This window comes from Cokeromyces recurvatus (assembly GCF_025118155.1).
Source record: "Cokeromyces recurvatus strain NRRL 2243 chromosome Unknown BX663scaffold_3, whole genome shotgun sequence".
NCBI classification, from domain to species: Eukaryota; Fungi; Mucoromycota; class Mucoromycetes; order Mucorales; family Mucoraceae; genus Cokeromyces; species Cokeromyces recurvatus.
This window is the reverse complement of record NW_026251389.1, coordinates 1,238,890-1,266,872: the sequence shown is the minus strand read 5'-3', so window position 1 is coordinate 1,266,872 and position 27,983 is coordinate 1,238,890. Positions and strand designations below refer to the sequence as shown.

The 27,983-nt window shown below is 30.8% G+C and overlaps 16 protein-coding genes and 1 non-coding gene across 17 annotated transcripts; 10 read left to right on the top strand and 7 right to left on the bottom strand.

The window, feature by feature from the left end:
* The first annotated feature begins 68 nt into the window (after window positions 1-68).
* BX663DRAFT_204217 (uncharacterized protein) lies at window positions 69-506 on the top strand. Its single transcript, XM_051521753.1, has 2 exons — window positions 69-117; window positions 185-506. Exon 2 carries the CDS (start codon window positions 280-282, stop codon window positions 472-474), a length of 195 nt encoding a protein of 64 aa, XP_051386740.1. The 5' UTR covers window positions 69-117; window positions 185-279; the 3' UTR covers window positions 475-506.
* BX663DRAFT_204139 (uncharacterized protein) lies at window positions 507-862 on the bottom strand. Its single transcript, XM_051521752.1, has one exon. It carries the CDS (start codon window positions 725-727, stop codon window positions 539-541), a length of 189 nt encoding a protein of 62 aa, XP_051386739.1. The 5' UTR covers window positions 728-862; the 3' UTR covers window positions 507-538.
* Window positions 863-916: 54 nt separating this feature from the next.
* BX663DRAFT_410321 (uncharacterized protein) lies at window positions 917-1,075 on the top strand (the record flags this gene model as incomplete). The annotated part of the gene is made up of 1 exon (XM_051522283.1): window positions 917-1,075. A coding segment is annotated over one exon (159 nt), but the record flags the coding sequence as incomplete, so codon positions are not given.
* A 335-nt stretch (window positions 1,076-1,410) lies between these two features.
* Window positions 1,411-1,629, top strand: BX663DRAFT_427413 (uncharacterized protein; the record flags this gene model as incomplete). Its single annotated transcript, XM_051522617.1, has 1 exon — window positions 1,411-1,629. A coding segment is annotated over one exon (219 nt), but the record flags the coding sequence as incomplete, so codon positions are not given.
* Window positions 1,630-3,143: 1,514 nt separating this feature from the next.
* On the top strand, window positions 3,144-3,668 carry BX663DRAFT_483440 (uncharacterized protein; the record flags this gene model as incomplete). Its single annotated transcript, XM_051524495.1, has 2 exons — window positions 3,144-3,345; window positions 3,376-3,668. The coding sequence occupies 2 exons, from the start codon at window positions 3,144-3,146 to the stop codon at window positions 3,666-3,668; spliced, it is 495 nt and encodes a 164-aa protein (XP_051386736.1).
* Window positions 3,669-4,363: 695 nt separating this feature from the next.
* Window positions 4,364-5,177, bottom strand: BX663DRAFT_534801 (uncharacterized protein; the record flags this gene model as incomplete). The annotated part of the gene is made up of 3 exons (XM_051530584.1): window positions 5,095-5,177; window positions 4,840-4,962; window positions 4,364-4,800 (listed from the first exon to the last, which is right to left on the bottom strand). Exons 1-3 carry the CDS (start codon window positions 5,120-5,122, stop codon window positions 4,364-4,366), a joined length of 588 nt encoding a protein of 195 aa, XP_051386735.1. The 5' UTR covers window positions 5,123-5,177.
* Window positions 5,178-6,456: 1,279 nt separating this feature from the next.
* On the top strand, window positions 6,457-7,514 carry BX663DRAFT_483439 (uncharacterized protein; the record flags this gene model as incomplete). Its single annotated transcript, XM_051524494.1, has 5 exons — window positions 6,457-6,486; window positions 6,775-6,909; window positions 6,968-7,054; window positions 7,079-7,240; window positions 7,353-7,514. 5 exons carry the CDS (start codon window positions 6,457-6,459, stop codon window positions 7,512-7,514), a joined length of 576 nt encoding a protein of 191 aa, XP_051386734.1.
* A 1,289-nt stretch (window positions 7,515-8,803) lies between these two features.
* On the bottom strand, window positions 8,804-9,434 carry BX663DRAFT_204119 (uncharacterized protein). Its single transcript, XM_051521751.1, has one exon. It carries the CDS (start codon window positions 9,287-9,289, stop codon window positions 9,125-9,127), a length of 165 nt encoding a protein of 54 aa, XP_051386733.1. The 5' UTR covers window positions 9,290-9,434; the 3' UTR covers window positions 8,804-9,124.
* Window positions 9,435-9,629: 195 nt separating this feature from the next.
* Window positions 9,630-9,815, bottom strand: BX663DRAFT_399897 (uncharacterized protein; the record flags this gene model as incomplete). The annotated part of the gene is made up of 1 exon (XM_051522203.1): window positions 9,630-9,815. A coding segment is annotated over one exon (186 nt), but the record flags the coding sequence as incomplete, so codon positions are not given.
* A 366-nt stretch (window positions 9,816-10,181) lies between these two features.
* On the top strand, window positions 10,182-12,301 carry BX663DRAFT_466921 (P-loop containing nucleoside triphosphate hydrolase protein). Its single transcript, XM_051524065.1, has 7 exons — window positions 10,182-10,366; window positions 10,469-10,912; window positions 11,007-11,687; window positions 11,764-11,852; window positions 11,917-12,016; window positions 12,072-12,142; window positions 12,236-12,301. Exons 2-7 carry the CDS (start codon window positions 10,612-10,614, stop codon window positions 12,272-12,274), a joined length of 1,281 nt encoding a protein of 426 aa, XP_051386731.1. The 5' UTR covers window positions 10,182-10,366; window positions 10,469-10,611; the 3' UTR covers window positions 12,275-12,301.
* Window positions 12,302-12,305: 4 nt separating this feature from the next.
* On the top strand, window positions 12,306-13,363 carry BX663DRAFT_497485 (uncharacterized protein). Its single transcript, XM_051525921.1, has 3 exons — window positions 12,306-12,743; window positions 12,834-12,897; window positions 13,011-13,363. The coding sequence occupies exons 1-3, from the start codon at window positions 12,389-12,391 to the stop codon at window positions 13,297-13,299; spliced, it is 708 nt and encodes a 235-aa protein (XP_051386730.1). The 5' UTR covers window positions 12,306-12,388; the 3' UTR covers window positions 13,300-13,363.
* On the bottom strand, window positions 13,364-14,549 carry BX663DRAFT_497484 (UAA transporter). The gene is made up of 2 exons (XM_051525920.1): window positions 13,604-14,549; window positions 13,364-13,504 (listed from the first exon to the last, which is right to left on the bottom strand). Exons 1-2 carry the CDS (start codon window positions 14,523-14,525, stop codon window positions 13,419-13,421), a joined length of 1,008 nt encoding a protein of 335 aa, XP_051386729.1. The 5' UTR covers window positions 14,526-14,549; the 3' UTR covers window positions 13,364-13,418.
* A 992-nt stretch (window positions 14,550-15,541) lies between these two features.
* On the top strand, window positions 15,542-19,293 carry BX663DRAFT_497482 (Rab3 GTPase-activating protein catalytic subunit-domain-containing protein). The gene is made up of 8 exons (XM_051525919.1): window positions 15,542-16,292; window positions 16,364-17,412; window positions 17,491-17,724; window positions 17,792-18,480; window positions 18,547-18,681; window positions 18,749-18,836; window positions 18,892-18,997; window positions 19,071-19,293. The coding sequence occupies exons 1-8, from the start codon at window positions 15,557-15,559 to the stop codon at window positions 19,232-19,234; spliced, it is 3,201 nt and encodes a 1,066-aa protein (XP_051386728.1). The 5' UTR covers window positions 15,542-15,556; the 3' UTR covers window positions 19,235-19,293.
* A 149-nt stretch (window positions 19,294-19,442) lies between these two features.
* Window positions 19,443-20,463, top strand: BX663DRAFT_427544 (dolichol-phosphate mannosyltransferase; the record flags this gene model as incomplete). The annotated part of the gene is made up of 6 exons (XM_051522629.1): window positions 19,443-19,640; window positions 19,698-19,808; window positions 19,864-19,889; window positions 19,958-20,053; window positions 20,114-20,182; window positions 20,244-20,463. 6 exons carry the CDS (start codon window positions 19,443-19,445, stop codon window positions 20,461-20,463), a joined length of 720 nt encoding a protein of 239 aa, XP_051386727.1.
* Window positions 20,464-20,553: 90 nt separating this feature from the next.
* BX663DRAFT_483433 (uncharacterized protein) lies at window positions 20,554-21,545 on the bottom strand (the record flags this gene model as incomplete). Its single annotated transcript, XM_051524493.1, has 2 exons — window positions 20,554-21,248; window positions 21,326-21,545. 2 exons carry the CDS (start codon window positions 21,543-21,545, stop codon window positions 20,554-20,556), a joined length of 915 nt encoding a protein of 304 aa, XP_051386726.1.
* Window positions 21,546-21,841: 296 nt separating this feature from the next.
* On the bottom strand, window positions 21,842-24,684 carry BX663DRAFT_497477 (phosphatase 2C-like domain-containing protein). Its single transcript, XM_051525918.1, has 3 exons — window positions 24,274-24,684; window positions 23,822-24,217; window positions 21,842-23,728 (listed from the first exon to the last, which is right to left on the bottom strand). The coding sequence occupies exons 1-3, from the start codon at window positions 24,513-24,515 to the stop codon at window positions 21,859-21,861; spliced, it is 2,508 nt and encodes an 835-aa protein (XP_051386725.1). The 5' UTR covers window positions 24,516-24,684; the 3' UTR covers window positions 21,842-21,858.
* Window positions 24,685-26,862: 2,178 nt separating this feature from the next.
* On the top strand, window positions 26,863-26,936 carry BX663DRAFT_t27. The gene has a single exon. It is a non-coding gene; the product is annotated as a tRNA-Val (tRNA).
* The last annotated feature ends 1,047 nt before the right edge of the window (window positions 26,937-27,983 follow it).

Sequence of the window (27,983 nt, the reverse complement as noted above, 5' to 3'; positions counted from 1 at the left end):
CTCGCAGAAATCTTGAAGCTTTGTAAAGGAGTAACCATATTCTTTTTTCTATATGCTTGACACATATATACCTGCTCCAACATACTTTCTGATAGTTTCATAATAACCTGGCCAAAGGTATAAACTTGATATTTTGAACATTTGTTCAACACCTTGATATCCACTTGATTCATTATCATAAAAGTCTTGTAGGAATTTCTAACATGGATTTTTATGAAGTCGATCGTCAATAGCACTGTAATTAGCAGCTTTTGACTTTAATAGTAATTCTTCAAGACAATGCCTAAGCTGGGATATTGGTTTTACCAGACCTTACTGCCAACTTTTTTTCAATCCTATTTAGAAATTTTATCATATTTTTATTGTCAGGAAATGCGTTTTTTCAAGAATTTTATATCATTTGTGAGTGCCTTGTATGCACATTGTGTTGTTGTGAATGTGGTTTTGCACACAATTTCAAATCGTAAAATGTAACTTCATGCTGAACGGGAGGGGTTGCATGCCAGTATTCTACAAAAAATAATTAGCTAGTGTTGTGTCAGTAAACTCTTGATTTAATTACTTTCCAAAATTGAATAAAATCTCTTTCAAACGCTCCATATCCTATTTGATTCAAGAGTGAAAATTTATGCGCAAAGAATACTATTGAAATGCTTGAGTAGCATTGCCTTATACGTAACAACAAAGAAAGTGTATTCCCAATTAGTGGATTTGAAAATTTAATCATCGGATTTCTTACATAAATCCAGGCAACGGACTTCAGTTACTAAACAGCATTTCTATTAACTTTTTATATATCAAAATGAGCAACACACACATATTATAATGGAAGATGTCCAAGGGAAGATAACTATAAGACGGTAATGACGCCATGGATTACATTAATGAAGAAAAATCTTAGTTTAATTTTAAGAATTTAACCAATTTAACAGATTACAAGGATTCACAACCTGCTCTAATTGAGTTAGATCCTGAAGATGAGAACTTCGAGGGTGGAATGACACTTGTGATTGAGAAGGTAGATAAATTGCTAGCTGACAGAGCTCGCAAAGGAAATAGCTACACCACTTATATGGATGACCAGAAATCTTTGTTTTTATATTACTTAAAAATCAAGCTTTTCTCGACAACGAAAGAAGGTGAACATGTTGGTATACCTAAGCGAACTGCTTAAGCCTAGACCAAGAGGATTATAACAGACTGTATGTGGAACATCTACGAAAAACAAGCATATAAAAGGTAATCGTGCTTAAAATCAACTTCAAAAGAAACAAAAACTGCATATCACCCAGTTGTTTGACGAGAAACTGTATACAACAACTAATAAAGCTATAGATAGCTTGACAAAAGCATTTGAACGGTTCAATTCAATTCAAAAAAAAATCCTCTGTGAATAATTTTATTTTATACGAATGCAACCTTTCGATAAAGAAATTGGTTTGCCATCCTGCAGCTCGAAATGCCAGGTATGAGTGGGTTCTAAAATGGAAAGTAATGGACATAAACTACCTTCAGAACTGCGTTTTTATTAATGAATCTGCGTTTGTTATTAATATGAGGCCGTCTTATGGTCGATCTGCCCATGGCATTCCTGCCGTAACAACAACTCCAACTATCAGAGATGAATAGCATTCTATTTTAGGATCGATTTCAATCGTAGGTGTCGTTAATGTAAATGTTAGAGCACCTCAAATGTACGAAAGAATCAAAGTTACTGGTGGTCACAAGAGAAAGGCTGCAGACTCAAAAAAAAAAAAAAAAAAAAAAAAAAAAATATATATATATATTTGTAAGAAATATATACATGTAACTTTTAACATGATTTTTGAAATAAAAACATCATATAATGCATATATGCTATAGGTATCATCAGAAAGAGGCAACTTCTGTCTTCCCGTTAATACATACTATAGAGCACTTCGTTTAATATATAGATGATCACTTATTGCGGATTTGTATAAGTTGCTTAAAATTCCGAAACATCGCCACACTTTTGTGAGTCACTCAAATAAATCAAAGAAAGCATTTTTTTTATTGCCTTAATAAGTGGATATATTGCTTACGAATTGGAAAGAAGTCGTATAATTACTAAGGATTATGACAAGGTGTTAGAGGAAGTTATTGAAATTGAGAAATTAAATAGGAGGTACAAAGGAAAAATCTCAGGAGGATATAACGACAGAAGACGGAGTGTACGATTTAATCAAGAAGAAACACAAGATGATAACATAACAACTATAACAAATAGCTCTAATTTTAATGATTCAACAACTACTATAAGAAATAATAGTAGTGATAGGATCTCAGCTGACACAATATCAGAATTGGTTAATACATTCAAAGAATTAAAAATAAGCGTTGTTGAGTTACAACAAGGAAATCGTTTTAAGCCATATAACAACAATACTTTTTCAAAACAAATATACAGTGATCGACAACCTATTATTTGCTTTCGATGTAACAAAGAAGGTCATCCCCAACAGCTGTGTCCAACCTTAAACAATAACTATAATAATAATGGAGAGTCGTCGGGAAAAGGGGAAGGATATCAGTAGGAAGGGATAATACTGATGTCTTTAATAAAGAAAATATTAATTATCGTATTACTAACCAAACAAGTAATATCAATTATAATTCTTCACATATCCCTAAAAAAAACGATATACAAACATACGATAAAAGTACAAACTTTTCTCATTTAAACACAAATAGCCCCTCAAATATGAATAATATAGAAATAGGGTTATGTACTCCTAAACGTGCTAAGAAAAAAGAATACATTGAAAATAAAAATACTGAAATAGTAGATATATTTGCTGTTAAAAGAAAAGGAGTGGGGAATGAAAATACTATTGAAAACTCAAGATCAAAAAAACAAATCAGTCGTAAAGGGAAGGAAAGAGACCTTGGTGAAGGAACAAGTCAATATTTTATGTCTCAACAATCAGTGACTTCGAGAATACCTATATCAAATAATAGACAAATATAGACTGGACATATAGGAGAATAGGATAAGAATATTAAAAAAACAAATTGAAAGAACTAACCCCATAAGAAAAAAAGGAGTTAGAGAAAGAATAAAAATTAATATAGAAATAGAAGATACTTGGGAAAAGCTGAAGAATACACAAGTAAAATTATCTATGGCAGAATATCTATCTCTTAACAAGAATATAGCAAGAGAAGTTAAGGAAGGAATCATGTATATTCATCGAAGAAAGAGCAAAATGCTAAACTCAATGAATGACTCCATAGTGATTAGTAATTTAAGATCAGGAAACTTATTAGAAGAAGGAGAGATCTACAAAGGAAAAGTAACAGAATCATCAGAAGACCAGGATAATGGTTCAAACCTTTTGACAATGACGAACTAAGATGAAAGTAGTATTAGCGATAGTGAATTAGACCTTGAATCAACAGGAGGAAGCAGTAGTGGTGTTTATGGAAGTGATACAGATGATGAAGCAGATAGTGTGGTGGATTATCCTTACGACCCAGATATAATGAAAAATGCAAGGCCATCAAGGATATTAATAGCAATTAATGACAAGATTATAGAAGCAATTCTAGACACAGGTACAGCTGTTTCAATGATCAGTAAGAAGTTAGCAGATAGACTTACAAGAAAACAATTACGACAAAATACCCCTATCTGGTTTTGGAAGTAGTGGAAAAATTATCCCCTGTCGTATTACTAGCAATGTTAATGTAAGAATAGGAGGAAGACTCAGAAAAGAACATTTTTGTATAGATGATACAGAATTACAAAGAGATGTCTGCCTATTAGGGAGGTCATGGATAAGAAATCATGATATACGACTGACGGATAGAGGAAGAATAACCGTAGTTTCTATCAAGAAAGGAAATGATTATATTAAAGTTCGGTGCCTAGAAGATGAATCGTATAATGATAATGGTGATAAAGGCAAATTAATTGAAACTAAAGCTATTTATTCTGTTCAAATACAGCGAGCAAACGACGATAGTGGGAGGATCGTTGAATTGAAGACGTATTAAGAAGAAATTGTATCTGATGATATTTGTCATGATCTGACTTATAATGTCATGTTTCATGATTAAACATGCGGATCATAAATTTATTCAAGGAACTCTATCTATATTCTCCTGAATCTCTCTTGATCCACTCCTTCTAATAATATTAAAATCACTAACACTTCATTATCTATAACATACCTTATTTGGTCGTAACTAACACTTTTCTGATTCACATCTTATCCTCAGACCTCTTTAACAATCCTTATAAATACCTCTATCAAGTTAAATTCATAAATAAAATAATTGACTTTAGAACTATTGTTCGATCTCGTTGACTCTTTTTGTCTTAATATTAATTTTTTATTCTCTAATATTTTTTATTTGATATTTTAAAAGAAATATCACGTATAGCATCCAATTTTTCAGCTTCTTCTCCAACTAACTGGTCAAGATTATCATGCGCAATTGAGTACAGTAATTTTACAAAAGAATCATTCTTTTCATAGTCTAAAGTACTGATTGACAAAGATTGAGAGCAGAGGAAAAAGCCGATGGCTCGCAAAGGATGCAATGTGATTTCTTGTTCATTCATCTGTAATGTTGATGATGTCAGTAGCAAACAGTGTTCAGCCCATCCAAGGCTTGGTATCTGTCTAGCAAAGGGGAATTCACTATCGACAGACTTGCTCTGTAAAGACAATGTTACACTTGCAACTCCAAATACCAAAATAATTGGAAGCCTGTTGTAACGGTTGTATACGAGTGTACAATAATGAATTGCACGTGTTAAGAATTTGTCATCGACTTAATTTTGTACTTCAACCAGTATGGGAAGAAACGAACTCAAGGGATCGTGAGGAGCATATAGAATATCGCATTTTTTTTCTGTTATCAATTCTGTAGGCGCTGAAAAGTAACTATCATTCGCCGCTTCTGGCACGAGAATGTTTGATAACGCATTTATCACTCGTTGGTCGGTTAATACCAGTCTGCTTATCAAATCAGTTCCTGGCCTGTGATGATAAAGGAGGATGCGATCATTGTCATCTAAACAATTTTACATAAGAGAATATTTATTTTTATAACATATTTACTTACCTTCGTCACTGTTGAAATAGTCGGGCATTATTATTTTTGATAAGTAAAACGAAGAAAAAGCGTATCGTATCGTATCGTATCGTATCGTATCCACAAATTTTTTAAATTGTAAAAAAATTGGTCAATAAAACTTTCATCTATCCGTATCGTGACTGTATTTAGACTCAAATTGACCAATAAGACTCTTTTATTTATTTGTAATAAATAAAAGTATCGTATCCGTATCGTATCGTATCGTATCCACATTGTATTTAGATCATGGTATGACCACGGTATGACCATGATATGACCACAGTCAAAACTTTACTGTGAAGCTGGGAAATATTGGTTAAAAAAGCTCATTCTATAAAGTTTATGAACGAACCACTTTGTTATAATTGTAGTCGTCTTTATAACTAAGAATAGAAATAAACCATCATTTATGACATAATAAAGAGGTTATTCATATAAAACTAGTATATTGTACTTCACAGCATAATATTCATTCTACACCCAGTTTTAATAATAGTCGTTGTCAGAGTATTCGAGCTTTCAAAATAAGTATACACATTGCATTATGTAATAATAAGAGTTCAATAGGATATGCATCTATAATATTCAACATTGTTATGTAATAACATCTTAAAGGATGATAATAATAATAGTAGCACATACATAATTGGTATTAGTGTTATTGCTGTAAATTAATAGTAACGCGTTGCTTACCTCCAGAAATAATACTTGGGCATATTTTTAATAACAGTGTTGATAAGATAAAGATAACAAAAGAATAAGACAGAATAAATCTGTGAAAACTTTGTATAAAACTTTTATTATCAATCCAAAATTTAAAATAAAAAACCTGATTTTTAAAAGTTGAGTGCAAAATGGATCCTTATTTATATCTTGTGGAGAACGGGTTACTTCGCGACAGGAACAGAATGAAGATATCTTGAAAGAAGAATATTTTCCCATAGAATAATTAAAGTTATTGTGTTTGAACTTTCTAGTCTTTGCCCTGACTGAGAATTAATCTCAGTTAACTCTAATAAATATTAAATTATTGGTGCTTGATCTAGCCGGTTATTTTCCTTGAAACCAAATAATGAAATCTCGTATGTTCATACTTATGAAAGATATAGGGAAGATGCTTTGTATTATATGCATTCCTTACTATACTACTTGAATGAATGTCATTATATTGTATAGTGTATAGATATTATATGATTATATTTATAAATTAGTATATAAGACAATATTATAATAATAATGTGTATATATAACTAATAAGTATAATCTATAATTCATATATCTTTATCATTAATAACTCCTTTATTTCGTAGAGTTAGTATTTATTATAATATTATTTTTCTCATCACAAGAATGTCTTATAAACTGAAATCAAATAATATTGTATGCATAAAGTGTATAACTAATAACTATAATATCATTCGGTCCTTCATGACTCTGATTTGTATATTATAAGATATTATGTAATACATCATTATATACACAACAAACAGCAACAGCTCAGGAAGAAAAACGATAAAAATATATTTTTATTGCATGCAGAGTTATTCGAATACAATCTTTACATGTAATGCTTTATTATACCAGTATTCACTTATCCATATTATTTTTTTTTCTGGGTACAATTTTTGTATTATCTTTCTTCTAATAAATTATACAAAATTTTCACAGACTTGTCTTTTCTGTTTCCTCTTTCTTTATCTTTTGCACTTAAAACAATCTGCTAGTTTCCCACCTGTGCTCATAGAAAATCAGCACATTATTGATCAAATTTTCATTAACCGTCTGATTAATTATTCATTAAAGGTAAAAAAAAAAAAAAAAAAAAAAAAAAAAAAAAAAAAAAAAAAAAATAAATAAATAGGTAAAAATAAACTTGATTAAAATAAACACTGACACACTTATGAGTGACATGTCTATCCAAGAGGAAGAAGAAGAATCAACTGAAGAGGTTTATGTTAGTTTATATTAAAAGCACAGTGAGCCTGCCGAAGAAGACGTCAATACGACAATGGTGTGTGATGAGGAACTAGCTGAGGAGCTAGGTTTAGATTTGGAAGAGGATGAGGTAAAAGAAGAAAGTGAGATGGAGGTAGTAGACGAAGTAGAAGAAACGTTGAAAGAGATAAATGCTCGTGTAAAAGAGTATGTTGAGACTAATTTGAGTCAGCAGGAGCGTGTTGGAAAAAAAACATACAGGAAGTATACTGATCAACAAACTGGCTTTTTTATTGACTTGATTTCTGTAGGATCTAACGTCAAGTCAGCTTGTTCGAGTACAGGTATCTCCTTATGGGCTGGATACAAATATAGAAAAACATTTAGAGAGGATCCAGAAAATGGGCTTATCTGTAGAAAAAAAAGAGAGGAAGAAAAGGATCATTATTCAAGTTACAATAACGTCATGCTGAATGGATTATCAAATATATTGACGATAATTCAACAGCAGTACTTGAACAAATTAAATTCGACCTTTGTAAGAAAATTGAAGACGAGAGTCTTACTGTAAGTCGATCTGCACTTTACAGATTTATGCGAACTGTTTATGCTCTTTCGATGAAAAGATTAGAAAAAATACCTACCAGAAGAAATCATATTGAAGTAATTGAACAAAGGAAAACAGAAGTAGAAAAGTGGATAGCTGATAAAAATATGGACTTCCAAAAAAAACTGTGTTTTCATCGATGAAGCCGGATTTAATATCAATATAACACGTAATAAAGGATGGTCTAAAAAAAGGTAAATCTGCTAAAGCAATCGTCCCTTCCTCGCGTAGTACTTCGATTACAATCTTGGGTGCTATATCAATTGATGGTGTTATCTACATTTTACTAAGAAAGCACACTTCATCTGTTGGGAGTAAGAAGAGAAAAATCAACGGCAAAGAGGTGAAGATTAACGGTCGAGTAGGAACAAGATCTGAACACTTTCTTGCTTACTTGAATAATATGATGAATTGTTTAAACAGCAATGGACTCCAAGGCCATTATCTTGTAATGAACAATGCTCCTATTCATAAGCCGGCTCATATTAGGGAAGCCGTTGAAAGTAGAGGATACAAGTGTGTTTATTTGTCAGTATATCCCTTTTTTTTTTTTTTTTTGAATCCAGTTGAAGAATTCTGGTCGAAAGTAAAAGCTGGTATCAAGAGAAACCCTCTTTATTCTGGTAATTTATTGACACATAGAATAATGAATTATGTTAAGAAGGTTACTTTGAGCGTTTGTAGAGGTTGGATAAGACATTCTGTATCTTTCTTTCCTCGTTGGATCGCAAAAGAACACATGCTTTAAAGTCCTAAAGTGAGAAAATTTTTATTGTTTGATTGAGAAAAAAATATAACTATTTTGGAAAGCTTATATTTATTTATTTTTTCCAAAGAAAGACAACGATCGAAAAATGAAACTGAATGCCTTATCCATCCTTTACGGTCTGCTAGAGTAACTTGAGAACATGCTTCTATAATTCGAGAAGTTAATGTATCACTGCCATCGAAAGGCTGTCTTTTGACACTATATTTTACTTTCGACCAAAACTCTTCAATAGGATTAAGAAATGGCGATTATAGTGGAAGGTAAGCACATTTATAACCTCTTTTCTCAATGAACTCTCTCACAATGACAGGCTTATGTATAAGAGTATTATCCATAATAATGTAGGAATTTTTTATCTCATTTTTGTCAAGAACATCCATCACATTACTCAAATAGTTAAAAAAAATGTTCGGCTCTCATGCCTATTTTTGCTGTTGTAGCTACTATTTTCCCATTTGCTTTTTCTCTTCTTAATTCCAGCGACAATAACAGGTTTTCTCAGAGAAATTAATATCAATATCACCTTGGTTCGAAATAGCGCCAAGAATAGTGATTGTAGTTCCCTTGTTCTTTGGAACTACAGTTTTTGCTGGTTCGCCTGCTTTTGACCAACCTCTTGTATAAGTGATATATAAATTAAAACCAGCCTCATCTATGAAAACACACAATTCTTTTCAAAACCCATTTCATTATTAGATAACCATGATTCAACAGCAGGTTTTTCTTTTCAAGAGGTTCTCATCCGAATTTCGATATTCAGTAAGTTTTTCTAGTTTCTTTATGCTTAATACGCATTGCTCTTCGACATGGCGATAAAACTGGCTTTTCGAAATAGAAATACAAGGATATTGTTCGATAAGCTTTTCCTTCATCTGTTCAAAGGTTATTGGTGTAAAACTATCGACACGTTTTTATGACAAACAACGTATGTTCTTCCGTTAAAACCTCAGATCGAACTCGACCCCCCTTTGTTTTTTTTTCTCAGGAACAACTTGAGTTTCATGCCATATCTTTCGATATCGATAAGCGGTTGAAAGAGTAATGCCTGCTCCTGTTGCAGCATCCTTCACCAGTACCTATTCAATGATTAAACCAATGAAATCGACAATTTGACGTTGCAGACTTTCCTACCCTTGATTTTTTGTAGCACCCGCAAGGTTTTCAGCTAATTTCTTCAGTTTTACCTTCCCATCGTCTTCTTCTTCTTCGTACTCGCTGTCTTTTTTCTTTGCTTTGTTTTGTATCTCCATTTGCTACTTCAAAATTGTTTATAACTTCCTCATCGATTTCCATGGCAGCTTCATTTCGATCAAATGTAAGACGCATCATTGACATCAAACTGGAATATACAATGGCTGTTTGATCATCAGAGTTTTCAGAATCTTCTAATGACAGATCTTCCATGTGAACATCGTTTGTCATGTTTAAAAAAGTTGACTATCAATTATCACATGAAATTTTTTAAAATAGTTGTATTTTTTTCTAAATCAATAGATAAACGTTTTCCCTATTTTAGTACTTAAAAATTCTTATTTTTTCGAATTATTTTCTCATCTATTTGCATAAAATCAATGAAAAGTGCTTAACAGTTCTTTATGTTGTGACTTTTAAAAACAGCAGTGAAAAAAAAAAAAAAAAAAAAAAAAAAATGAATAAAATAAAATAAGCTTCCAAATTAGAAAAACAACTTTTTTTGTTAGTTAGTTTGAAACTTTCATGTAAAAAAAAAAAAAAAAAAAAAAAAAAAAAAAAAAAAAAAAAAATGGATAATTGGTTTAAACAAGTTAAAAATGAGATTGGAGGTTATGATGAATTGATAAAGCATATCATTGAAAAGATAAGTCTTGTAAATAATGATACTTTATTGTCTTCATTACCTCGTTCCAAAGGTACACTTCTTTATGGTATACCTGGAACAGGAAAAACAGCTGTGGCGACATCTATTGCAAGTAAAGTTCTATTATTTAAATCATTCACACAAACTCCATATTTATAATTTTCTTATTAAAAAAAAAAAAAAAAAAAAAAAAAAAAAAAAAAAAAAAGAATAGAACATTCAAATTTACCTTATTATCAATTGGATTGTCCTGAAATATTTCAAACAGGTTAATATTAGCATCATATTGGGAAAATATAAATTAAATATGTGTTATATATATATGTATTATATTGTATAGAGGAAGGAGCAAGTGAAATGAAATTAGCCAACTTTTTTAAGCAAATTAAACAACATTCTATGTCTATTTTAATATTGGATGAATTGGATATGATTGCTGGGAAGTGGACATCGAAAAAGAGTGCACTTGATATTCGGCTTGCTTCCATGTTGATGATGTTGATTGATGATTTAAAAAATGCATATATAATTGGTATAACAAGTCGATTGCATGCGATCGATACATCGTTTTTAAGATCAGGACGTTTAGATGATTTGCAAATCATGAGTGTTAAAACACCCAAACAAAGATACGAGATATTAAATATACTTACAAAAAGTAAATACAAAAAGTTTCTTAAACATTGTATTCTAACTTTATTTTTTTTACAAAAAAAAAAAAAAAAAAAAAAAAAAATACCTTTTGTATAAAGAGCTTCCTTTCAAATCATGTCAAGAAGGTCATGAAATACTTGAAGATATATCCAAAATAACTCATGGGTTTGTATCAAGTGATTTGGAAAGTCTATCCTCTTTTACTACTCTTTTGTATATAAAACAACAAGCACCATTTATTACACATGAGCATTTTATACAAACTTTAGCAACGATTAAAAAGCCATCTAATCTGAATGAATATTCGACACAGATACCTACTATTCGATTTAATGATATTTATGGGATGGATGACATCATACAGGAGATAAAGGCATCTGTCATCCAACCCTTTCATCATCCAGAACATTATCATTATTTGGGCATTACACCACCAAAGGGTATCTTGATTCATGGACCTACAGGTGTAGGTAAAACAATGCTTTGTTGTGCCTTAGCCTCAGAAGTAGGAGTTAATTTTATGTTGGTTGAAAGTTCACAAGTTCGATCGAAAATCATCGGTGAATCAGAGAAGAGTCTTGCTAAACTATTCCAACAGGCAAGAGCCAATTCACCTTGTATCTTATTTATTGATCAGATTGACATGTTATTACCTAAAAGAGGAACAAGCCAATCAACAGAAAATACAAGTGATCGTATTGTAACAGGCTTTTTAACAGAAATGGATGGATTATTAACGAAAGCAGGAAACACGCATATTGATGTACTAGTCGTTGCTGGTAAGAAAGAAAAGGAAAAGAAGAAGTAAAAGTAGAGAAAATTCATCTATTTTGTTTGTTTATTTATCATATTTAGCAACAAATAGAATAGAAGCCATTGATAATGCAGTGTTAAGACCTGGTAGATTTGATGAACATATTTACATTCCATTACCAAATGATAAGGTTTTTATTATTATAATATTTTTTTATTTATGTATTTATTTATTTATTTCTTTTGGACTGGTAGCAACGTAAAGAGATTATTCAAGGCATTAGTTCAAAAATGCCAATTGATTTAAGTGAACAAGAAATAGAAGACCTGGTGAATAAAACTCAGCATTGGTCAGGTAAAATAAAGAAATAAGAAATAAATTTCACAATCACTAAGCTTGTCTTTATTAGGAGCGCAATTAGACAATTTATTTAGAGAAGCAGCATTAACAAGTATAAGAGAGAATATAAATAATGAAAGGGTAAAGAAAAGAAAAGAAAAAAAAAAAAAAAAAAAAAAAAAAAAAAAAAAAAAAAAAAAAACTTTACTCATGTTTTAAACTTTGCATAAATAGATTTCAAATTTACACTTGATGAAATCATTTTTAAAATAAAATAAAATAAAATAAAAATTCAAATTCCTCTTTTTTTTTCTTTTTTTTCTTCTTCTTCTTCTTTGCTTCTTTACTTCTTTACTTCTTTACTTTCTCTTCTTTTATATATTAAAAATGATAAACTATTACCATTATTCTTCGCCTTTCCTTATTTTGATTTTTCATATATTAGCCTTTTTATCCGTCCCCTATGTTTTATATGCTATCAATTTTGGTGAAGTTATACCGAGACTAGCCTATGAAATGAATCTTGATTTTTACATGTATAAAATGGAACCTGCTCTTGTATGTTTGGCCTTAGGTACTGCTTATTATGTTTTCTTTGAGATTATATTTGATATACTTGAAGCTTGTAAAAAATGGAAATCTACAGTTTATATAAATACGAATCAAGATATTATTCGTGCTTATCCTGTCTTTTTTGCTAGACTTGAAATGGCCCTACGTCAAATACGTAGAAATTATCCACGTAAGTTTAAATAATATATTACTAGAAATTATCCACGTAAGTTTATATAATATATTACTAATTGTATATTTATTAATATCTGGTATATAGCCTTTGTGGTTAGTTTATTCTTATTATATGGAAACACAACAAGATTTGATAATTTAATAAACAGGTATGTATACGCTTACACATACACTTACATATACACTTACACATACACTTATATATACGCTTACACATACACTTACATACTTACACGTATATATCCCTTTTTTTTATCATTAGTATTATGTATCTGCAAACATGGATGTTTATGATTCAACCAATAATGACATTATATCATAAATCATATCCAGGTTTACTTTCTCAATATTTTTATCGTACTGTCTTGATTTGGACATTATATTATGCTGTATTTCCTCAACAAGCCAAATATTATATGACAGAAATGACAAGCCATTTTGGACCTTCATCACGACATCATCATTATCACCGTCATATATCAACTATTTATCCTACAAACAATTATAATAATTACTGTGGTTATAATAAGCAACAACAATGGATACTTTAAAAATCAGAAAAAAAAACAAAAAAAAACACGACTATTATTATTATTATTTATATTTATGTTAAAGGGACGAAGGGAAGGGAGGCGGGGGGAATATCAATAAATAGTCTATAATTTTTATGCTATAATTTTTTCTTTTCATTCGTGTTTAATGCTTTCTTTGCACGTATCTTTTGCTGCTTTCCGATATATGCTTCAATACCAATAGCTATAATATACATATAATAAACTAACATTAGTATCATTTTTCCCTCCCCCCCCCAAATTTATAATAAAAATAAAAATATATATAATAAAAAAAAATTACCTATAAACACGAGTGCAATGCCCATCCATTGTCCTATATCTAAGGAATGATGAAACCAAAAGACACTTAAAAGCATAGTAAATAATTTTCGTGTTACTGTAACTGTAACTAAACGAAGACTACCATAATGCTGCAAGGTATAAAATATAAAACATTGTCCTACTGCTCCACAAAAGCCAAATAATAATACATCTCGAATCACTGCTGGATGTTGTTGAAAGAACTCAAATGCTTGATGTAATTCATCATTATAAGGATGTAATAATAAATAAACCGCTGAAAATAAAGAACCAAAGGCATTCATATAAAACATCATGTGCTGTCCACTCACAAGATTAGTAAATGTTGCAAAGATTTGATCTTGGGTGGCATTCGTTAGACCATCTATACAAAGGTTCATAAAAAGTAAAAAGAGTCCCCACAAGGAATTAGATGCATTTGCTGATGCTGTCGCCTTTTTAGCAGGTTGATAAAGCATAAACATGGAGACTCCTAGTGTGACGAGAAGGATACAAATGTACTTGTAAAGTGGGAACTTGCGTCGATAAACAAGAACATTCATAATCAATACTGGAATAAGCTTACATGATTTACCGAGAATCATGGTTGGATAATCAATGTGTTTAAGCGCTGCATAACCAAATGGTGATCCTGTACAATTAAAAAGTGCAACCTGTCCATATTTTAAAAATAGACTCTTGGGCGTGATTGAGAAGTGAAGACTACGTCCTGATAGTTTAAGGTAAATAAAGGCAACCATGGCTGCAATGATGGATTGGATCAGATTAAGTACAATGAAGAATTTAAATTTCTTGGGTGTTTCTGCATCTCCATATGGTGTAGTACTGACACGTTCCTGAACGACACCCCATGTTAAAAAACAGGTATAAATGCCAATCACACACAGTGTAAAACGAAGCATTAAAACAAAACTTTTGTTCTTAAGGAACAAAAAAAAAACAAAATAAAATAAAATAAAACAAAATAAAATAAAATAAATAATATAATAATGCGAGGTGTTAACGTGCTATTGGCTAGTAAATAAATTATTACATAATAACTGATCTCTAAATTAATTATTATAGCGTGTAAGCTACGTGAACTTTCTTTTTTATTCTTTTCATACCTCTTCCCTATTATTCTCTTAATAATGACTTGCATAGAGTGAGTTGAGGTAAATTAGTAGTGGTTAAACAGAGAATGTGTATAATAAAATTCCTCATCTTTGATATCTGACTTGAAGAATGAATAAATGATTTAGCATTGTAGATAATAGAAAGAAAGAAAAAAAAAATTATCGCAATTACTATCAGATTATTTCTTAAAGTAGTTACCTCTTCGACGTCTAACCCTCTTATTTATGAATAGGTTAAAAGATGTTTATGTTTAATTGCACTTATGTTTAAATTAGGCATTTGTATACAATTCTCTTATTAAAAAAAATACAGTGAATTTGTTACGTTGGATGCATAAGATAGACTATTGTATCAGTAGTTTATTCTAAGTAAATGTAACGCAAATTAAGGTCATGGATGAAATTCATTGGCTTATAGCAAGTTCAAATGCTTTTCTGAACAATTTTTATTATGTTGATATGCATAGAATTGTCTGATGTGGTAGTTACTAGATCGATTGTCCTAGAAGTAAAACATGACTTTCAAATGCCTTATTAAGTTTCTTAAATTAGTAAAACCCAGTCCAGATAACATTTGTATTTTAAGCAATATTAGCATATCCGGGGGGGAGAAAAAATAAGAAAGAAGAAGGGAGAAGAGTAAAGTTTCCAAAGTATTTTGAACAAAAAAAATGAATAGAGCAAACTCAAAAAAATGAATTACCGAATTGAGAAATTAGTAAAAATGGATTCGGAATAAAAATCATAAAAATGCATATATTTATTTTTTTTTTTTTTTTTCTTCTTCTTCTTTTTCTAAAAGCTCATTATAAAAATACATGACAACAAATCGAAGACAAAGTTCTTCTTACAGTGACGATCTTTCACGGTATGAGTTCGTTGATTATACCTCTGTTTCTCATTTCGAGAAATTCATAACTCAGATTGAAGAAGCTTTGTATGCTTGGGGAATCAAAGATGGATCTTTTGGAATATTTTCACAAGACCAATTGGCTAATGCCAAAGCAGCCATTTTATCGCCTTCAGCAGAGCATTTGACTCGAAAAGAAACTTTGTCATTTAATGGTGTTGATTATCAACTTTCTTATCATTATCATCCAATTGCTTTAGCAAACAAGGCTCAACACTTTCCGTTAGCTGCAGAGGAGTTTTATCAATTTAGTAATACCAACTATCATCCATTACATCGATGGACAGGTCAAGAGCGTTTGTTAATCTTACAACCCTCGGTTAAGAAGAAGATGTTTATTAATACGAGTGGAGGCAAATCTGCCAACGAAATGGCGTCAGCTAAACAGCTTCTCTCAGCTTGTACCATTGCCCTTCAAAACGCGGGTTGTAAAATACCTGTCTTTTTATCTGTAAAACAAACTCGTCATCAAATGTATATAGGTTATATGCTTATATGCAATGACCCCGGAAACCCATTAAATGAGACTGAAGTACGTTTCAATATGTCCTTAATAACACCATCTACGACTACTGTCCTGTGGGAGCTTGATGAATTAAAAACATCTTTTTTACAGAAATTAAGTGTTCATAGAGAGGATTATGGTAAATAAAAAGAATAGTATAGTATAGCATGTTACCCTATATATATATTATACTTATTATAACTTGTATAGGCCAACCCGCTGAGTTACCTTATGAGTCCCCCATTTATATATCAGCCGTATACACCTACAACCTAAAAAACTGGTTTGATGAAAATTGGAAAGACTGGGAGGAAGAGATGATTGAATCAAGGCGTAGAAGAAGCTTCAGCGACGATTTTGAAGCATGGGATGAACAACAAGCGCCTGTAAATCGACAGAATATAAATGAACATCGATTACCATTTGGATCGTTAAATGATCCACTCCGTTCCTTAACTCTGAACGCTTTATTTCCTTTGACTGATGAATTTCATTATGATTATAATACGATGGATGCATTGACGGCAAAAAGTTGGCAACTAGTTCGAGAATTTGCCCCTACTCAACAACAACGCGCCTATCTTTCCAGTCTGTTGGAACATGTGATCGAGTCATGGGTCAAGGATCCTACAAATCGTGACTATCTGGCTCCCTTTGACAGTAATAATAATGAGTCAGTGAATGACAGTATTGGGCTAATGCGTAATTTATTTACAGCAGGAAACAGTCCGTTAAACAAAAAATTGACGGTTGTACATCAAGGATCTAATAATAGTAGTAATAGTAGTAGTGCTAATTCAAATGATTCGATCACTGTTATCAAATCAGATCAAATAGAAGATGTCTTGATAGCCTTATTCCATTCTATGTTGAATAATGAAGATGAAAATGATGATAATGATCATACAGAGACAATGCAAAAGAAAAGACGAATAAAGAGATTTGACAGCACAAGAAAGTTGGGACTCAAATTAAAGACAGGATCTTCTGTACCTTATCGCTCATTTTTATGGAACTTGCTATTTTATAGTCTTGAGGCAATCTCGGTGGGTTCAACCAAAAAACAGTCTACAGCAGCCCATTTTCTGGGATTTTTAAGAGTTATTTGGTTAGAGGTCCTGAGACAGATACGTTGGCATTGGGAGAATTTAGTGCCAATTCCTGACTTAAACCCGTACTTGTATGAAACGACAAGAAAAAAGGATGAAAAACAAAACAGCAATAATAGAATTTTAGGAATTGATCTTCGTTATAATATTGTAAGTTGAAATCTGTGTTCTTCTCCCCCCCAAAAAAAGGAAAAGAAACAAAAGGCTGAACTATGAAATATTATTTAGTTACATCAAAAATTATCAATGATCAACTGTTGTATATATCGTCGATTACAAACTATATCTCAAAATGGAAATTTAAAGGATTATGAAATTAAACCAGTTAGACGTATAGGTAACTTATTTGATCGTCAACAAGAAGAAGAAGAAGAAAAGGAGTCAAGATTTTCCAAATTTCAGGCTTTAATAGAAAGATTTGTTGATGCTGGCGCAGAGGAAAATAATAGCGAAACAATCGACGTAAAATACAGACAGAAGCAGTTTTTTTGAATTTATATATATTTAATTACTTTGTTTTATATATTAGGATTCTGTTTCATTTGGCCAATCTGATATTGAAAATGAGGTATCTGATGAAAGTGATGTCTTTTTAGATGCTGTAGCCACCCCATCACCTTCATCCTCTTCTAATCAAGATACTATGTCTAATAATCCAATGCAAGAGTCGTTTGTGAGCTTACCCTATGTAGCAGCAACAGCAGAAGAATTAGAAGCAGACGAAGCCAACGCTATTAAAGACCCGGATACGATTGAAGGAAGCCTTCGACCACATAACACCCTCAAATTATTAAAAACAGGTCAGCCCATGCAAATCCCCATTACTCAGGATCCTGGATTTATGACTGAAGATATGATTTCAGAACAAGCAGACGTCTTTGAGAGTCTTGGTACATCTGAGACAGCAACACAACAGAGAGCCAAATTGCAATCACAACAGTTATTTTCAGATATGCAAGCCTTTAAAGCAGCCAACCCACATGCTTGTCTTGAAGATTTTGTAAGATGGCATTCACCACGTGACTGGATTACTGTGAATGGTGAAGAGGGGCATCTAAGTACACGTATGTCTGAACCAAATAACATTTGGCAAGAGTTATGGAAATGTTCTAAACGGGTTCCTTGTTCACGTCAAAAGCCACTGTTTAATATCACGATGGAAGCAGAGAAGGCACTTTATTTTCTGGAAACGACTACTGTTCATGAATTCTTTTCAATGTAGAGAGTATACATATAGTGATTTAAGAATCAGACTAAATATTAACTTGTTATATCTGTCTGTAGTATGTTGCCTACATTAGGATTAATTGCTTATGATACACTTTCAAGACTTCCAATAGCACAATATAGTCAACAGGTAGCAAATGGTTTACACCATTTAAGTAAAGAATTAATAGAATTTCCTTGGGATGATTTCAGGTATACTTAATATAAAAGTACATACATACAAATATATATATATATAATTCTTATTGAATATTTAAAGACAAGGGAAAAAAACATTTGATAATATTTTAAATTGTATACGTCAACAAGAATCCATGACATGTCATGCTATCTCCTTACTGCGCAAGGTAATATTAGAATATAAATATACTTTTCTATATAACTTATATTTATGTATAATAGCTTCCAAGACAATATGATCTAGTGGATCAATTATTAGTAAATGGCCAAGCCATTGTTAAAGAGGGTGATGAAAGATCTACAGTCTTTCAATTATTTAAAAATGACCGTAAGTTGGATATGTAGTTATTTAATACTATATACTTATATGTGTATATCTGTATATATATATATATTTTTAGAGGGAATTATATCAGAACCTTCTTCCAAAGAATATCTGTTATATAATGATTGTAAAGATTTAACAACTCATGGTAGAGTTTTACCACAAAGACAATATACCATTGTAAAAGATAACGAAATAAGAATAGTGGATATGCAAACTACAGATGCGTTGTATTATTAAGACTTTTTTCCTTTTTTTTTTATTGTAAATAATAAATTTTTTTTTTTTAATGGCTAATATTTGCATTTAAAATTGTTTTTTTTTTTTTTTTTTTTTTTTTTTTTTTTTTTTTTTTTTTTTTTTTTTTTTTTTTTTTTTTTTTTTTTTTTCCTTCTTTAACTGAATGACAATACGTGAACCACACGCTGTATTAAAAGTGCAAGACAATATGACACAAAATAAATATACTGTTATTCTTCCTACTTATAACGAACGCGAGAATTTGCCCATCATCACTTGGCTTCTTGCAAAAACTTTTAAAGAACACAACATTGATTGGGAAATTATTATTGTTGATGATAACAGTCCTGATGGAACTCAAGAAGTTGCTAAACAGCTTCAAGACATTTATGGTGATGATCATATTGTAAATATTTATCAATCTGCAGCTTGTAGTATTTATTAACACATTTTACACATGTAGCAATTGAGACCTCGTGCCGGTAAACTTGGCTTAGGTACTGCATATGTTCATGGTCTTCAGTTCGCTACCGGCACTCATGTCGTTATTATGGATGCAGACTTTTCACATCATGTAAGTTTATTCATTAAAATATATAAATGTATATGCATACTGACATTATAAGTAGCCCAAATTCATTCCTCAAATGATCAAGTAAGAATAAATATATATATATACATTTAGAAAAGATAAATGATAAATTCATTTATTTAATTGGATAGATTACAACAAGAAAAGGATTATGATATTGTTAGTGGTACTCGTTATAGAGCAGGAGGTGGTGTGTATGGATGGAACTTGAAGCGTAAACTTGTCAGGTACAAAATTAGAAAACACAATTTTATTTCATAGAGCTGTAGTACTAAACAGAAATTTAGTCGTGGTGCCAATTTTTTGGCTCAACTTTTACTTCGTCCTAGAGCCTCAGATCTTACTGGCAGTTTCCGGTAAATTACACGCAAATATATACGTATATCTTTTTTTTTTTTAATTTTATAAATATATTAGTCTTTACAAGAAGGATGTCCTTTATCAGTTGATCAATGCTACTATCTCAAAAGGCTATGTATTTCAAATGGAAATGATTGTTCGAGCTAGACAATTCAATTACACTGTAGGTGAAGTTCCTATTACTTTTGTAGATCGTGTCTATGGTGAAAGTAAAATGGGAGTGTCTGAAATTGTTCAGTATGCTCAAGGTGTATGGAGACTATTTACTACCATCTAAAAATAATAAACAATTGCATTTTATATACATTTACATATATTTATATACATATTAACATGACATGGAGTATATACATGTATATATAAATATTTATGATATTTTCTTATTATCTAGAAGTAAATGTTGATATTCACATCCTACTATGAACAGTGGCAAAGTGACAGAGGCAGATAATAAAGGGGTTATTATCATTAAAGCATATGTCCATTTAGGAATCTCTGTAAAGTTAGATCGGCTATAGACCCACATCCATGCAGTAGAAATAAGCTGCATACATACGATATCATAGCTAATGCTTGATTGTGCGGGGTGACTAAAGAATGTATTCACTACTTTATGATATATATCAATAAAGATAGAAGAATTGGTGTCGAGAGATATTGTAGTTAAACATTCAAACCATTGATTTACATAGATTGCAAGATTGGCTCCTGCTGCTATTGTATAAATTAGCATTATAAAAATCGTAATACTATAGGATGGTTTGTTGTTTTGCTGCTGATGATGTTGTTTATAAATCAAAGGGAGAATAAGTAAGATATGCATAATTAAAAGATTGGGCATAAATAACTCTGTGCTCGCTACGAAAGGTGAAAGAATGACGGTAATCAAGCCACCTATTGTTGAAACTGATAAGCTTTTCAAAAGCTTCTCAGAAGGTTGTCTACTAGGAATAGGAGTGTGTGTCAACATGACAACGAAAAATAAAGCAGAGGCAACTGAAATAGCTACAACTTGACCCAAAAGCATGTAAGCCCAAACATAAGGAATATTACGTCGTGTACCTTTAATTATAAGTTATTATCATAGCAGATATCATATTTATATATATACATATATTTATATAGAGAGAGAGAGTTACCTTCAATGGCTAATAGAGGCGTCCAAACTGAAACCGTCAAGCTACATAACTGATGACTCCATAGCCATGGCCATACACCAACACTTACTTTTCTCCAGGCACTATCAAACAAAGATACATCATTCAACCAGTGAGAAATAGAGTTTATAATAGATAGAGATTGAGAATGGGGTTGTTTCATCCACCATTCTTGGTAACTAAAAATAAAAAACTTGAACATGTAAGTCCAAGTGGCAATAAAGGAAATGACAGCTAAAAGAATGAACAAAAAAATATTTGAATTCAAGTTTATAATAGCTTTTTTTAATTCAGCTCTGATTCTCCATAATAAAAAGAATATAAACAAGAAGTAAGATGTAAGAATGGAAACTGCTAACGGATGATCAATGTCCATATAACGTCAAAATTTACTATAAAAAAAACAAGAAAAAAAAACTATTAAATTTATTTTCGGTTACCCAATTATTATTTATAATATTAAAAAAAAAAAGAGAGAGAGTTATGAATGCGTATGTATTTTTTTTTTTTTTTTTTTAGATTTCTACAAGAATAATAGTGCAATCATCATAATCTTGTAAAGTGGATGCAAAAAAACCATGTGCACTTTCTCTGTTCGCAAAATATCTTGCAGAAGAAACGAGTGTTCTTTCTTTAATTTTACGTGCTTTGGCCTCTTCTTCAGTTAACTCATGAAGTAACAAAGGTATACGAGGAAGCTCCTCTGGTTCTTCTTCTTTTTTGGGTGTTTCAGTTATATCTACGTCCATATGTGAGTCACTATTTTCTTCCTTTTTATTCTCTTCTGCTTCATTTATCACTTTATTGTCGTCTTTCATTTCCTCATCTTTTACTAGCTCTTCTTTGTTTACTATCTGTTCATCTTCTTCCATTTTTTCAATTATTATCTTTGATTCATCTCCTTTTTCACATTCTATTTTATCCTTCTCTTCTTCTTTTTCTTCTACTATTACTTCTTTATTATGTTCAATTGTTTGTCCCTGAATTCTTTCTTCTTCCTCTAATAGATATTTTCCAATCTTTTCACCATCTTCAATCATAGGCCCAATGACTTTCGCAATAGCTCTGTTTTGTCGTTCGGCTGTTTCTTCATACATGTAATCAAAAGTACCATCTGTGCTCATAAATAAAAAGTGCCTTCGCTTTTCTTTGTGAGGACCATTTAATAGAACGGTATGATCAATGTAGGGTTGGTCAGAAATACGAATGAATGTAACATCAGGTTCACAAGAAATAATCTTATGGAGTGGATCCATCTTGAAATCCAAATCACCACAAGAGCGTGCTACATTGAGAGAAGGGATGCGATCTTCTCGTGAACGATTTTTTGTGATTGGTGGTGAACTCACTGTAGTACGTACAGCACTTTGAGCAGTCCAATTTGTACCAAGAGTTGAATTACTATCTTCAATTTTAGTATCCGTTGTCTCCAAAGTCTCTGACGCATCGTCTACTGTTACTGTTGGTGACTGATCAAGACCAGCCTGATAGTCCTTGGGTCTAATTCTCGCATTTTTCAATGCAACACGTTTTGCATGTCGATTACCATCCTCTCTTAATTTATCTAATTCTACCTTAATAACTTTATTTTGTACCGAATCTACAAATTCACCTCCATTTTCCAAAATGTGACGCGCTAAATGCTCTAAATAAGGCTTATGATCTTGTGAGGCAAATACAACATCCATTTTATAATCATTATCAATACCAAGCGTGTTGGCATTTTCAATAGAGGTAGGAGGTGCTGAGGAAGGTTCAGGGGCAGAAATTAAAACTGTGCGTGAATCACCTACATTGACATTAATAAGCCATTCACCCAAAAAGATATTTAAGATCAGTGTACAGCCATCATTATCTACTGGTTGACCTCCTGTTTGTTTGGCAGTTGCAATTTGCTGGCGTTTTAAAGATAAATATCCATCATCAAGTGACTGTATCATAGCTTTAATTTCTTGTTCAAACTCTTTTTGAATAGCTGTATCACCTAATTGAGCTGGATCATATTTTGCACATAAATCATTTACAGCAATAGGCGTCTTTCTTACAAAGTATTCTGAGCAGCCAGGGCCGCCATGGCCATCAGCAAGAATAAATAAACGACCCATGATTTTGTTGTTAATACTTATATCTGTTACTCTAAATTTATCTTCACAGTGCTCTTTTGGAATTTTAATTTTTTCATGAGAGCGAAAACGAGGGTAAGAGTAACCTTTCTGTTGCACGATAGCAAAGTAACTGGCAATAGGATATTCTACAAAATTAATGCGGTCAATATAATCTATATCACTTGTAGGAGGAGAATATAACAAAGAATAGTCAGCTATTGTATCTTGTTCAATTATTTCAGGTTGCTGATTATCATCCTCAGAAACAAATGATGTAAAACTAAAAAAATAAAAAAGAAATATATATGAATAAAGGAGAAGATTTGTATTATAAATTATGCATTTCTCTTTTTTTTTTTTTTTTTTTTTTTACTCAGATTCATCATCTTCTGAATCAATCTCTACATCAGAATTGCAAATTTCATTGGCATCTTTCTTTTTTGATCTTGTAACTCTTGACTTTTTTTTTTGTCTCAGTTTTGTTGAAGGAGAATATAATGAAGGAGCTTTACGTTGACGTTTAGCGTGTTGATTGGCATAGTAACCTGATGATCCATATTCGACAGGACGCAAAATGATGGGCTCATCAGGAATTTCTTTTATTTCAGGTGCCTGGACACCGTTCATAATGTCATTGGAAATGGCATATTTAGCTTGCCTTCCCGCACCATCTTTATCAATTCGGAAAGGATCGGGTATTTTTAAGTCTCTTGCTATCTTTCTAGAAGTAGAAATGATGCCTTGAATCGTGCTTTTAGGAGTTTCACCTCTGTCATGATAATTAATTAAAAAAAAAAACGCGCATTATAAATTAATCCAATTTACCTTAATGGTAATAGATTTAAAGTCCTAACTGCAATGACAAGTTGAGCAGCATTCATGGCTTGATTACCATAATGGAATAATGTTGCCATGACTTTCATGAAGGATGAATTTGCTCTTAATTGGTCACAAATGTTTAATTGAGCTAACTCAGTGTCAATGATAGGTGTTTCAGCTACTGATTCTGTATTAACATCAGACTTTATTGATGACGGCGATGTTATCGTTTCTGTTGCTGGATCCATATTTGAATAAATATAATAAATCTTACAACATAAACTTTTAATTTTTTCTTTAAAAAAAAAAAAAGATTTTAATTAAATAATGTCCATTTGACAAAATACATCCCTTTTCTTTTGTTTTTTTCCGTATCTGAAGCGGAGCTTAATTAATCAAAAACAACAGAAAAAAAAATAATAACCAAACAGACATGTAATATTGCAGTCTGTTTTATTCAATTTAGTGAAAATTGAAAAGATAATAAAAAAACTTCCAAAGAGATAAGAGGAAATAATACAGATAAATAATGGGCTTGAAAGAATATAAAAAAAACTTTTAGCATTGTCATGAAAGCAACTATTTTAGAAGTCAGGTATTAGTATCAATGGATGATGGAGAGAGGAGTATATTATAAAACGTATTGCATATTTCAAAAAGTATATATATTACAGATAGCAGATTAATGGTTAGCTCAAAGAGAGAATACTTGGGTAGTCTAAGGTTGTGTAAAATAAATCTTGTTTAAGTTAAATAATAAAGAGGTTTTTTTTTTCTTTTTTTCAGCAAACAACAATAGTTGTTGGTAGTGGCAATGTTTATGAAAATATTTACACGACTATAGCCAAATGTAGTTTGTGGTTGGTTAATGAGTTAGAAGTTTAAACCTACTATTGAGTAATCAACTAAGATACCAGTACAAGACTCAGCTGTTTCAACTAGAAGATATAAATAGACAAAGAATAGGATTGATATGTAAGCTTTACTTACGAGCAAAAGGCAGTTTCGAATTTAAATCTGAACAGCATGTGTCAAATTTAGGAGCACTAAAAGCATATAGTTTCCAAAAGGGTATCTTAATGAGCTTAAAGCATTAGAGATAGAAATCAAATAATTATATAGAAGATAATAATTTTGGAATTATTATGTTTGTCTGTATAATAGAAACATACTCCCATATTGCATACTGCTTGACTAAGATAAATTTTCATGTTAATAAGCTTGTAATTACTTTAAAGTCGTACTATTTAAGCAACCAATGACCAATCATCAACTTTGTAAATCAAAAGTGTAGCTATCTCGGTATTGCTTTAATGGCTAGTTTACAATTTAATTTATCTAAACAAGCGCATATTATAGTAATCTATTTCATTTAGTTTTGCCTATCAAAATTGAACATTTCAACCTAACTTCTCCATTCTATAAATGGGCTTTAGTGTCCAGCTAATGTTATAACTATTTATTAGAAAGCAATTTAATCTGAATACTTATTATTACAGTAATATTCAAATGCTTCTTAGGATTTATCTATAGGTAACTATACCATTATTTCTATTATTTCACTATTAGATGATTTCCGTAGGACTATACAGTAGTTTCCTTTTTAAAAAAAAATGAGATGGTCGCAATCTTTAGCTTTATTATGATTAATATTCTATTTATTCTTCTGAACCTGATCTAATAGAACAATTCTAGATGCTGTTATAGAGTAAGATTAAGTGCTATAGGCTTTCACAGTTTAATAATTGTCATTTTCAGAGTATTTGAACATACTAATAAGTGTTGTATGTATTGTACTACGCAGTCATAAAAAGAAATCAACAGTAAATTATGTCTGTTATGTTCATTGAAATACATATTATTATAAAATAGTTTCTCTTGTTGTGGTTTACAGATAAGATAAAATAAAAAAGACAAGAAAAGGTATGTTGAGAGTTGCCCATAGGCTTCATTACAATTAAAAGTGTAAAGAACTCAAAGAATAATCATTTCATAGTAAATGAGATAAGAATATCAAAACACATACACTTTCTATAAATGAAGATAATAAAAATACAACAAATTGCATTGAAGAATATAATTATAAAAGAGAATAATAATTTGACTGTCTACATAATATCATGAGTCATTATAAATATGTCTACGGTTTTTTTTGTATATTTATTTTTATAACTAATACATGTATTTTTAAGTGAGATCAATCATTTGTTGCATATTCATCACTCTTAGTGTATCCTCAGCCAGCTTTAAAAAATTATTTATATAAATTTATATGTATATAGCAGAAGAAAATATATTTTTTAGAGGTAAAGTTCGTTACTTATTTTTCCACACAAGAATAAATATATTTCGTTTGTATATGAATACAGATATCATAGAAATGCATTATATGATTTATTAAGACTGTTTACCTAATTTAACTATATTACAGATCACATAACCATGATATTCTCTCAATAGCAATAAAAAAAAACCAATATTACAAAATAGAATTCATACTTACGTCACCAATTATCATTATTCTAATTGGTTGTCGGAGATTTAAATTCATACTAAATGCTCAATTATTACTAGGGTTAAAAAAAATCAACAAATGGTTTCTTGGTGTAGTTGGTTATCACGCCTGCTTAACACGCAGGCGGTCGCCAGTTCGAGTCTGGCAGAAATCATTAATTTTTTAATTTTTATTTTATCAGTTAATAAAAATCATTTTATTTTAATATTATGTTATTATCTACTTATATAACAAATAGGTATAATTAAGTCTTATATGAATTTTACTACTACAAAATCAGGCACGACATAATATGATAACATCTGAAAAAAGGCCTCTTTATCTATGTTAGATATTTGTTTTTAATTTATAACTAATTTCTTTTGTAGTGCGACAAAAAAAACCAGATAGAATAAAGATTATTGAAAAAATAAAATAAACGAAGGTATCTGCTTTTTTCCTATATAATACAAAGCATATTATATATCTGTATATATTTATATTGCGATTTTATTATTGGAACATTTTACAAATATGCTTACACTATTATACTCTACTAATTTATAAGCTACCAAGGATTAGTATTCAAAGCTGTTAAGGATATTATTTTGATATAGTATGATCAATACTTCTTGATCAGATACGACTATGTTCTCTATTAAAGTCATTATGATTTGCTCAATTTATTATTCAAAAGTAGAGTGGATTACCTAACAAACTGTATCAAATTACTTACATTTATAGATAGATCAGAATAGTTAATAATAACTAATTAATTGTATACAAACATTCTACATGTTTAAGTTATTTATTAAGTCTAGAAAAAATCAAATCACACGAATATTAAATTATTATTTCCAAATAATAAACACAACACAAGTATCACTGTTTGTGTCTGTTATCTTCTCAAGGATAAACAATTCACCTTTCAGTTCATGGAAGACAAGAGGAGCCCATGAGTTTAAACGAGGAGATATAGTATTGTATTTATTGAAGATTTATTTTTCATACATTCAATCATTCTTTTTACAAGTTTGCATCGACTATTTTTGACACTATTTGCGGGTTTATACCTTGATTAAAAACCCGTTATATAAAAAAGTTAAAGCAAAAGAAAAACTGAATATTTATGTAAGGTGCAAAAATGTTAATAATAACTGTATACTAGTGCATTACTATATATTTTAATTGAATTCAGATATGTAAAAATTATTGCGACGCA

What these genes read in the sequence shown, in the direction of transcription:
- BX663DRAFT_204217 (XM_051521753.1), top strand. Translation starts at nt 280, where the DNA reads ATGCCTAAGCTGGGATATTGGTTTTACCAGACCTTACTGCCAACTTTT.
- BX663DRAFT_204139 (XM_051521752.1), bottom strand. Translation starts at nt 727, where the DNA reads ATGATTAAATTTTCAAATCCACTAATTGGGAATACACTTTCTTTGTTG.
- BX663DRAFT_204119 (XM_051521751.1), bottom strand. Translation starts at nt 9,289, where the DNA reads ATGAAGGAAAAGCTTATCGAACAATATCCTTGTATTTCTATTTCGAAA.
- BX663DRAFT_466921 (XM_051524065.1), top strand. Translation starts at nt 10,612, where the DNA reads ATGAAATTAGCCAACTTTTTTAAGCAAATTAAACAACATTCTATGTCT. An exon ending in ATTAAATATACTTACAAAAA is followed by an intron (nt 10,913 to 11,006) that starts GTAAATACAAAA and finishes TTTTGTATAAAG; the next exon opens with AGCTTCCTTTCAAATCATGT. An exon ending in AGAATATAAATAATGAAAGG is followed by an intron (nt 12,143 to 12,235) that starts GTAAAGAAAAGA and finishes TTGCATAAATAG; the next exon opens with ATTTCAAATTTACACTTGAT.
- BX663DRAFT_497485 (XM_051525921.1), top strand. Translation starts at nt 12,389, where the DNA reads ATGATAAACTATTACCATTATTCTTCGCCTTTCCTTATTTTGATTTTT. An exon ending in AATACGTAGAAATTATCCAC is followed by an intron (nt 12,744 to 12,833) that starts GTAAGTTTAAAT and finishes TCTGGTATATAG; the next exon opens with CCTTTGTGGTTAGTTTATTC. An exon ending in TTTGATAATTTAATAAACAG is followed by an intron (nt 12,898 to 13,010) that starts GTATGTATACGC and finishes TTTTATCATTAG; the next exon opens with TATTATGTATCTGCAAACAT.
- BX663DRAFT_497484 (XM_051525920.1), bottom strand. Translation starts at nt 14,525, where the DNA reads ATGCTTCGTTTTACACTGTGTGTGATTGGCATTTATACCTGTTTTTTA. An exon ending in CATTGCACTCGTGTTTATAG is followed by an intron (nt 13,505 to 13,603) that starts GTAATTTTTTTT and finishes TGTATATTATAG; the next exon opens with CTATTGGTATTGAAGCATAT.
- BX663DRAFT_497482 (XM_051525919.1), top strand. Translation starts at nt 15,557, where the DNA reads ATGACAACAAATCGAAGACAAAGTTCTTCTTACAGTGACGATCTTTCA. An exon ending in TTTCCTTGGGATGATTTCAG is followed by an intron (nt 18,682 to 18,748) that starts GTATACTTAATA and finishes GAATATTTAAAG; the next exon opens with ACAAGGGAAAAAAACATTTG. An exon ending in CTATCTCCTTACTGCGCAAG is followed by an intron (nt 18,837 to 18,891) that starts GTAATATTAGAA and finishes TATGTATAATAG; the next exon opens with CTTCCAAGACAATATGATCT.
- BX663DRAFT_497477 (XM_051525918.1), bottom strand. Translation starts at nt 24,515, where the DNA reads ATGGATCCAGCAACAGAAACGATAACATCGCCGTCATCAATAAAGTCT. An exon ending in TTAAATCTATTACCATTAAG is followed by an intron (nt 24,218 to 24,273) that starts GTAAATTGGATT and finishes TTATCATGACAG; the next exon opens with AGGTGAAACTCCTAAAAGCA. An exon ending in TCAGAAGATGATGAATCTGA is followed by an intron (nt 23,729 to 23,821) that starts GTAAAAAAAAAA and finishes TTATTTTTTTAG; the next exon opens with TTTTACATCATTTGTTTCTG.